The sequence below is a fragment of the Chanos chanos genome, chromosome 14 (assembly GCF_902362185.1).
Source record: "Chanos chanos chromosome 14, fChaCha1.1, whole genome shotgun sequence".
NCBI lineage: Eukaryota > Metazoa > Chordata > Actinopteri > Gonorynchiformes > Chanidae > Chanos > Chanos chanos.
The window spans coordinates 597,501-607,316 of record NC_044508.1 but is presented as its reverse complement, the minus strand read 5'-3'; the positions used below and the strand labels follow the sequence as shown (position 1 = coordinate 607,316).

The window sequence follows — 9,816 nt, the reverse complement described above, 5'->3', positions numbered from 1 at the left end:
GGCTCCAGAACCACAGAACCCAGTCCCCAGTCTTCACAGCCGCTCCAGAACCACAGAACCCAGTCCCCAGTCTTCACAGCCGCTCCAGAACCACAGAACCCAGTCCCCAGTCTTCACAGCTGCTCCAGAACCACAGAACCCAGTCCCCAGTCTTCACAGCTGCTCCAGAACCACAGAACCCAGTCCCCAGTCTTCACAGCTGCTCCAGAACCACAGAACCCAGTCCCCAGTCTTCACAGCTGCTCCAGAACCACGGAACCCAGTCTTCAGTCCTCTGTGTGTCTGTGTGTGGGGCTCTGCAGGGTTATGTAAGTGGTCTGAGCGGACCTGGGTCCTGTCGGCAGTGCGACCTACTTCCTCCCAGCTGTTTGCTCCTTCTCATTCTCACATCACATAACACGCCCACTTTCATCCCTTCTTTCCTCCATCCACTCATCCCCTATCCCTTCATCCACCCATCCCCTTAAGAGAAGTTAAACAGACATCTGAGAGGAATGCACAAACTCCACAGATTCAACATGATCAGTCAGGAAAGTCAGGATTGTGTCTGTGTTGGTGTGTGTGTGTACGTGTGTGTGTGAAGGGCAGAGGGGTGATAATTGATCTGCAGTGAACATTGTGTGTGTGTGTGTGTGTGTGTGTGTGTGTGTGTGTGTGTGTGTGTGTGAGAGAAGGGCGGGGGGGGGGGGGGGGCTGCTCATTGATCTGCAGTGAACACAGGACTGTGACACACTCTCCATCACATCATCAGCCTGAACCCTGAGCCATCCAAACTGGTTCCTGTTCCTCATCCAGTCTGAGCAGAAGCAGGTTGGTATGTGGCATCCTGCAGTCCAAACACAGGGTCTGTGTGTGTGCGTGTGGGGGTTGGTGGAGGGATTGGTAAGTAAAATGCACAGATAACTCTTCTCTCTCCAGGCATCTGTGCACGATGTGTTCTGTTGACTGATGAGCTGTGTCACTGGGATGAATCTAAGCTTTAAAAACGTGGGATTACAGCTGGAACTGGCCCAATCCTCAACATGTGCGGATTTTTCTCGATTTGCTTTTGCTTAGTAGATATTGACAAGCATTAGACACGATCTTCTGTCACTGAGATTGGAGTTAAGAGCGCAGAGCGTTGGCTTTGCAGAGGGAGAAAATCACACCGTGTGGCAGTGAACTGACAGATAAGCCTCTTGAGCGGGACGCACCCAGCAACAGGCACGGGATCCAAACAACTGGATCTCCACAAGGACTTTACACTCAGTGACCATATCATTACAGTCACCAAAATGTCACAGAAAAGGAAAATGATGAACCCCATGGTTCGGTTCAGGGTTTGTGTGGTGTGAACTGTGGGTTTTTTTCACCTCAGCTGTCGAAAGTGAAGGTTTTTTTTGTTTGTTTTTGTTTTTTTTTTCAAGTGTGATGCAAAATCACAGGGAATACATACTCCTGGAATAGGACAATATTCCACAGACCATAAACAAAAGTTAAACTGGAATATATGAATCCATATAAATGAATAAAGTAGATTCAATCCTTAGGTTACTCTAAGTGGAAACTTGTTTTTTTCCATACTGAGTAACTGCACATTGATCTGATTCACATTGATCTGATTCATACTGATCTGACTCACATTAATGTGATTCATATTGATCTGATTCACATTGATCTGATTCACATTGACCTGAAAAAGGTCAGGACAGTCGGGTTGTCGTTTTAAAGGAGTCATGTGTTTCTGTTTCTGTTGATGAAATGGCTCAAGCAATGACCCCGTTATTCACTGATCAAGTTTAGTCTTGTACTAATTTTCTAAAAGACAAATCTTCAAATAAAAGGCAGTGAAGATTGTTTTTCTCTCATTCTCATGTTCGAAGAGCTTTGTTGCATTTTCTATTAAATTTTAATTCTACTACAGTTTAAATTAGAAAGAAAGAAAAAAAAATCTATTTTGAGTTAAATAAGGGTTAAATATTCTATCACACCAACCCATGATACACTCACACACACACACATATATAGATATAGATACAGTTATATAGATATAGATACAGTTATATAGATATAGTGTATGTGTGTGTGTGTGTCCATCCTGATTCATGTTTGTCGCTCCTTGTCCACACATCAGATAGAGACAGGTGGACTTTACCATTGAGTTCTGATAGAGACAGGTGGACTTTACCATTGAGTTCTGATAGAGACAGGTGGACTTTACCATTGAGTTCTGATAGAGACAGGTGGATTTTACCATTGAGTTCTGATAGAGGGTTTGTCAGACCTAGTCTCTGGGGACCAGAGCTCTCCTGCTTTTTCCCGGTCACTTCACTGTAAACAACTGATTATCACTTGAGACACAGCTGTGTGTGTTCTGTGTGTCAGATCAGAACCCTGCAGGACCTGTGGACTGGCGGGGTCTGATCATTAGTGTATGGACTTTAGGGACCCCACCCTCTAATTCACAAATGGTCTCTCTCCTAAATTCTGACCTCACTAACTCTGCTTCAATTTCACAGTCAAAACTCTCATAATCTCTCATCTTTTATGGGTTTTTCAAACAGAGCGATTTTCCAAGAAAGGTTTTTATAGAGCATAGCTGACTCGTGCTTCCAAAGGGTCGAAAAACGCACGTAACTGGGATCCAACCTCGTAGCCCGATAAAATAAGCCGCACGGAAGCTTTAGGAAGAGACAGCAGCTCTGGCTCCGTAATCTCATATTGTTCTTTGGATTAACGGCATTCTCTTTGTGGGTCAAGACTGTTGTGTCATATTTTAGGTTGATTGAAGAGTTTTGTTTACAGCTGATCTTCAGCCAGGCTTAAGATCTTATTGGGAGAATGACATGGTTCTCAGAATGAAGAAAAATATGTTTGTAGTTTTTTGTTTTTGTTGCTGGGAAACGATGCTATTTTAAGACATAGCATTAGTGGGATATTCACATCGAGCGACACATTAATAATTAAAGAGGAAACGATGACAAAGTGGCTCAGAATGGAGGGAAAGAATTACACGCGTATTTAATTTAGAGAATAAGTCACATTTTTAATGGACATAAAGAGAGGCATTTTCTGAGAGTCAAGGCAGAAAATGGAGCCAAGCTTTAAAAACTGACCACCCTCTTCGTACAAACGGCAAAATCAGTGCAGAGCAGAGGCCCTGAGACAGGCCTGCAGGACGAGACCAAGAAATCACAGAGAAAAAAAACCCACTCTACAGATTTAGCCAGAGAAATTCATACATTACAGCACTATCAGTGTGAAGAAAACACCCAGTGCCAATCGTTTGGACTTCACAACACTACACATATCAGAGCAAAAACACTACCACTGTCTTTAAACTGGCTCTACAAGAGCACCAATTCAAATCTGAAAACGATTCTCCTCTAAAACTTCTGCTACCAACCATCTGTGCTAAATACCACAGTCTTTTTTTAAACCCTGATATCAGTCGAATAGGAACGTACAAAAGACCATGAACACACTTAAATACAATCATTCCACAGGAAAAATGTCCTTCAGGATCCAGGAGACGTTGACTTGGCTTTTGGATGGTGCCAGTGCGTTTGGATGCAGATTTGTCTGGTGCGTTGGTGGTTTTGCTGGGAGCTGAATGGTATTAATGGGATCAGTTGGAGCAGGTATTGATGTTTTTCCCATCGGCTGCGTCCTCCACCAGTGAAATGTGGTAATCAGTGGACAGAGTGAAATGGGACACACAGCCCACCAGTCCACCAACGTACTGTCTGTTAGTGTAGAGAGCAATCTCCTTCATTCCCCTAGAAAGAGCACAGTCCTTCATCATCATCATCATCATCATCACCATCACCATCATCATCCATCATCATCAGCAACCATCATCGTCATCATCATCATCGTCGTCATCATCATCATCACCACCATCATCATCATCATCATCAGCAACCATCATCATCATCATCATCATCATCATCATCGTCATCATCATCATCATCATCAGCAACACATTACAATAAAATTGAATTGAACTGAGCAACAATTGAGTTAAGATTAGTTAACTCTAGGAGTGCAAGTTTGAGTTAGACTTTTTACTGTTAATGTGAATGAGTTTAACACCGAATGATGTTCAGTTAAATGTTAAATGTCAGTGCTGTAACACACAATGTCACCGTGTTCTTCTCTGACCCACCGACATAAAGATCTGCGTTAATGTTGAGCTGTCTCATTTTGCCGGGAGATCGGGCGGTCTTTGCGCCGTAATCATCCACAGTAAGTTTCCCAAACTGCCCATCCCTGTAGGTCAGAGGAGGGAAGAGAAACAGTGTACTGTCATGGACAGGCCTCAGGGGGGCGCTCAAACACTTTCCTTAAGAGCCCTGACTGAGGACAGATGGGTAAAAATTTCTGTCATATTAAACTGGACTAAATCATTCACATACTCACACTAAAATCTCATACCTAATGGCATCTATAATCTTTTTAAAAATGTCCCGTTGCTCTTGGCAGGCTGTTTATGTTATAAGACACTGATTTTCTCAAAAAGGGACACTGATGGTTCTCTAAGCTCTAGACACTACAGAGAGAGAGGGGGGGGACACTGATACAGCAGGGGAGAGAGAGAGAGAGAGAGAAGAAAGAGAGAGAAGAAAGAGAGAGAGAGAGAGAGAGAGAGGGAATGATACGGCAGGAGAGAGAGAGAGAGAGAGAGAGAGAGAGGGAATGATATGGCAGGAGAGAGAGAGAGAGAGATAGGGAGGGGGTGGGGAGAGAGAGAGCGAGAGAACGAGAGAGAGAGAGAGAGAGAGAGAGAGAAGAAAGTAAAACTGACCTGACAGCTTTGACTCTGTGCCACCTGCCATCACTGAATGTTCCATTAACAACCACAGAAACAGCTCCACTGCCCAGATTATAACTACACACACACACACACGCACACGCACACGCACGCACGCACGCACGCACGCACGCACGCACGCACACGCACGCACACACGCACGCACGCACACACGCACACAATTTAAAATGAAGTCGATTAGATTGAATATGACACTAAATGTAAATCTGCTACTCATGCTAAGTGAGTCACCTATGTCAAATATGTGTTACATGTTAAATCAGAGACACATCGTAAATGTTACTTTGGTCCTCTTCCTTACCTGAAGACCAGCGCTCCATCACGCAGTCCCAAAGACAGGAAGTCACTAGTGGGCCTCATTGGACTATCACCTCTCCAGATTAACAAACCATCTTTAGCTGTGCTCTTAAAACGCATGAACAGGCTGGTCCTTACTCCAGACACTCTGACACAAGACAAACACATCAGTCACAAACACAACACTGCAACACAGTCATAAACACAACATAGTGACAAACACAACACAACACCACAACACAGTCATAAACACAACACAGTCATAAACACAACACAACACCACAACACAGTCAAACACAACACAGTCACAAACACAACACAAAACCGCAACAAAGCCACAAACACGACCCAACACCGCAACACAGTGACAAACACAACACAACACAGTCATAAACACTACCCAACACCGCAACACAGCCACAAACACGACCCAACACCGCAACACAGTGACAAACACAACACAACACAACACAGTCATAAACACAACAGTCATAAACACAACACCACAACACAGTCATAAACACAACACAGTCACAAACACGACACAACATCGCAACACAGTCACAACACAACACAGTCACAAACACTACCCAACACCACAACACAGTCACAAACACTACCTAAGACTGCAACACAGTCACAAACACTACCCAACACCAGAACACAGTCACAAACACTACCCAACACCGCAACACAGTCACAAACACTACCTAAGACTGCAACACAGTCACAAACACTACCCAACACCAGAACACAGTCACAAACACTACCCAACACCGCAACACAGTCACAAACACTACCTAAGACTGCAGCACAGTAACAAACATGACAACACCAGAACACAGTCACAGTCACAGACACTACACAACACTTCAGCATAGTCAAACACTACACAACACTTCAGCATAGTCAAACACTACACAACACCGCAACAGAGTCACAGACACTACACAACAGTACAAAACCCTTCTGGGATTATGTTTACCGTTTGAGTATATCTCTGTTGTCATAAGTAAGGTAACTGCGGCCGGTGAACTGGGGGATCTCAATAGCTTCTGTCACTGCTAAAAGAGACCAAGGGAGAAAAAACACCTGTTTCAGATCATGGTTCTTGGAGGGCAGGCTTTGAACTGTAATGTGAAAGGTTAGCTTTTCCACTCAGAAAGCTCAGTGACTGGCATTAAAACATACAGAGAGAACTTACTGTTTAAGCAATAATTTCCACATTCTGGGCAGCGAAAACACAAGACAGAGAGAAACAGGCTTAGGAAAGACTGTGAGGAGGTCACAGTGAGGACCAAATCTGAAAAGATGTCATACCTCTGAATCAGCATCTAAGCTGATGATGAACATCTAATTTACCAGTGTAAAATTAACTCTCAGAGTGTTTACACTGGTCTAGACTGTACCAGTGTTAAATTAACTCTCAGAGTGTTTACACTGGTCTAGACTGCACCAGTGTTAAATTAACTCTCAGAATGTTTACACTGCTCTAGACTGTACCAGTGTTAAATTAACTCTCTGAATGTTTACACTGGTCTAGACCGTACCAGTGTTAAATTAACTCTCTGAATGTTTACACTGGTCTAGACTGTACCAGTGTTAAATTAACTCTCAGAGTGTTTACACTGGTCTAGACCGTACCAGTGTTAAATTAACTCTCAGAGTGTTTACACTGGTCTAGACTGTACCAGTGTTAAATTAACTCTCTGAATGTTTACACTGGTCTAGACTGTACCAGTGATAAATTAACTCTCTGAATGTTTACACTGGTCTACACTGTACCAGTGTTAAATTAACTCTCAGAGTGTTTACACTGGTCTAGACTGTACCAGTGTTAAATTAACTCTCAGAGTGTTTACACTGGTCTACACTGTACCAGTGTTAAATTAACTCTCAGAGTGTTTACACTGGTCTAGACTGTACCAGTGTTAAATTAACTCTCTGAATGTTTACACTGGTCTACACTGTACCAGTGTTAAATTAACTCTCAGAGTGTTTACACTGGTCTAGACTGTACCAGTGTTAAATTAACTCTCAGAGTGTTTACACTGGTCTAGACTGTACCAGTGTTAAATTAACTCTCAGAGTGTTTACACTGGTCTAGACTGTACCAGTGTTAAATTAACTCTCTGAATGTTTACACTGGTCTAGACTGTACCAGTGTTAAATTAACTCTCTGAATGTTTACACTGGTCTAGACCGTACCAGTGTTAAATTAACTCTCTGAATGTTTACACTGGTCTAGACTGTACCAGTGTTAAATTAACTCTCAGAGTGTTTACACTGGTCTAGACTGTACCAGTGTTAAATTAACTCTCTGAATGTTTACACTGGTCTAGACCGTACCAGTGTTAAATTAACTCTCAGAGTGTTTACACTGGTCTACACTGTACCAGTGTTAAATTAACTCTCTGAATGTTTACACTGGTCTAGACTGTACCAGTGATAAATTAACTCTCTGAATGTTTACACTGGTCTACACTGTACCAGTGTTAAATTAACTCTCTGAATGTTTACACTGGTCTAGACCGTACCAGTGTTAAATCAACTCTCAGAGTGTTTACACTGGTCTAGACTGTACCAGTGTTAAATTAACTCTCAGAGTGTTTACACTGGTCTACACACTTCGCTGGGTATCAGAACACATGACAGACACATCATTATCCATCCAATATATTTTTAAACATGCTACAGGCAGGACTATACACTGGAAGAGAAAACACTGACAGACAGCTGTAGGTTACCTGCCCACTGCTGTGTGATTCTCAATGGGAGAAGCATTCATTTATTTTCTGCAGGTTGGGTTGATCATAAGAGACACTCTGGGCAGCTCTAAAGACTATCTCAGTAAGTCCGCCGCCAAAGGGCTTGGTCATTCACTAGTGACTGGAGTGGGGTGTGTTAGAGAAGGTCTTGGTCATTCACTAGTGACTGGAGTGGGGTGTGTTAGAGAAGGGCTTGGTCATTCACTAGTGACTGGAGTGGGTTGTATTAGAGAAGGGCTTGGTCATTCACTAGTGACTGGAGTGGGTTATAGTAGAGAAGGGCTTGGTCATTCACTAGTGACTGGAGTGGGGTGTGTTAGAGAAGCGGCAGGACTGTGGGACCACATTCCAACTCCCCCGACACCCTAAGAGGCGTACTAGCAACTGACACTAGTGCCCATGAGTTTTAGCCTCCTTGCTAGCACGGCCGCCTCCCATCCTGAGGGTCGCCGGTTCGAGTCCAGTGGTATACACAACGCAGAGCAGGTAACATTGGTGCCGTGACCCAGATGGGAGTGAGGTTTGGGGGGGGTGAGTGTAACGGTAGCCAGCGAGTAGAGTGCTGCGCAGTGAGTATACCTCACTCCCCCGACACCTTGAGAGGCGTGCTAGTGCCCATGGGTCGCCGGTTCGAGTCCAGTGGTATACACAACGCAGAGCAGGTAACATTGGGGTCAGTGGAGAGGGGATGTTGAGCAGTTGTGTAGGGGTCAGTGGAGAGGGGATGTTGGGATGTTGGGCAGTTGTGTAGGGGTCAGTGGAGAGGGGATGTTGAGCAGTTGTGTAGGGGTCAGTGGAGAGGGGATGTTGAGCAGTTGTGTAGGGGTCAGTGGAGAGGGGATGTTGAGCAGTTGTGTAGGGGTCAGTGGAGAGGGGAGGCAGTTGTGTAGGGGTCAGTGGAGAGGGGATGTTGAGCAGTTGTGTAAATATTAAACCTAAATGATGCAAAGCATGAGGTCTCACCCTTCTGACAGTGTCTGCCATCATAACCCAGGGCGCAGTCACACTCGTAACTGTCCCATTTGGGTCGGCACGTCCCGCCGTTGGCACATGGGTTCTCCACACACGGGTGTGGCGCATTCTCAATGTTCACACCCTGCGCAAACTCCTGGGTCAGAACAATGTTCCGATCATTCAGAGTCACCTGTAGGGAAAAGAAAGAGAGTTTCAAACAGTCGGACGACATAACTGGAATGACGTTTAAAGTGATGGAGCAGAAAGTGGTGCATCTGTGAGTGGATGGAGCAGAAAGCAGCAGGAATGTAGAAGGGATTTATACATTTGAGACCGTGTGTGGGTGGATTTATACGTTTGAGACCGTGTGTTAGTGGATTTATACGTTTGAGACCGTGTGTGGTTGGATTTATACGTTTGAGACCGTGTGTTAGTGGATTTACACGTTTGTGACCGTGTGTTGGTAGATTTATACGTTTGAGACCGTGTGTTAGTGGATTTATACGTTTGAGACCGTGTGTGGGTGGATTTATATGTTTGAGACCGTGTGTTAGTGGATTTATACGTTTGAGACCGTGTGTGGGTGGATTTATACGTTTGAGACCGTGTGTGGGTGGATTTATACGTTTGAGACCGTGTGTTAGTGGATTTATACGTTTGAGACCGTGTGTTAGTGGATTTATACGTTTGAGACCGTGTGTGGTTGGATTTATACGTTTGAGACCGTGTGTTAGTGGATTTATACGTGTGAGACCGTGTGTGGGTGGATTTATACGTTTGAGACCGTGTGTTAGTGGATTTATACGTTTGAGACCGTGTGTGGGTGGATTCATACGTTTGAGACCGTGTGTGGGTGGATTCATACGTTTGAGACCGTGTGTGGGTGGATTCATACGTTTGAGACCGTGTGTGGGTGGATTTATACGTTTGAGACCGTGTGTGGGTGGATTTATACGTTTGAGACCGTGTGTTAGTGGATTTATA

The 9,816-nt window shown here is 44.2% G+C and overlaps 1 protein-coding gene across 1 annotated transcript in view; it reads right to left on the bottom strand.

The window, feature by feature from the left end:
* Positions 1-3,607: 3,607 nt before the first annotated feature.
* Positions 3,608-9,816, bottom strand: part of egflam (EGF-like, fibronectin type III and laminin G domains) — a 26,866-nt gene continuing 20,657 nt past the window's right edge. Inside the window, exons 18-24 of the mRNA XM_030791703.1 lie at positions 8,842-9,022; positions 6,315-6,338; positions 6,096-6,174; positions 5,115-5,258; positions 4,787-4,870; positions 4,144-4,251; positions 3,608-3,758 (exon numbers count right to left, since the gene is read on the bottom strand). Of these exons, the coding sequence (XP_030647563.1) occupies positions 3,608-3,758; positions 4,144-4,251; positions 4,787-4,870; positions 5,115-5,258; positions 6,096-6,174; positions 6,315-6,338; positions 8,842-9,022 (771 nt within the window). The remainder of the gene's footprint in view (positions 3,759-4,143; positions 4,252-4,786; positions 4,871-5,114; positions 5,259-6,095; positions 6,175-6,314; positions 6,339-8,841; positions 9,023-9,816) is intronic.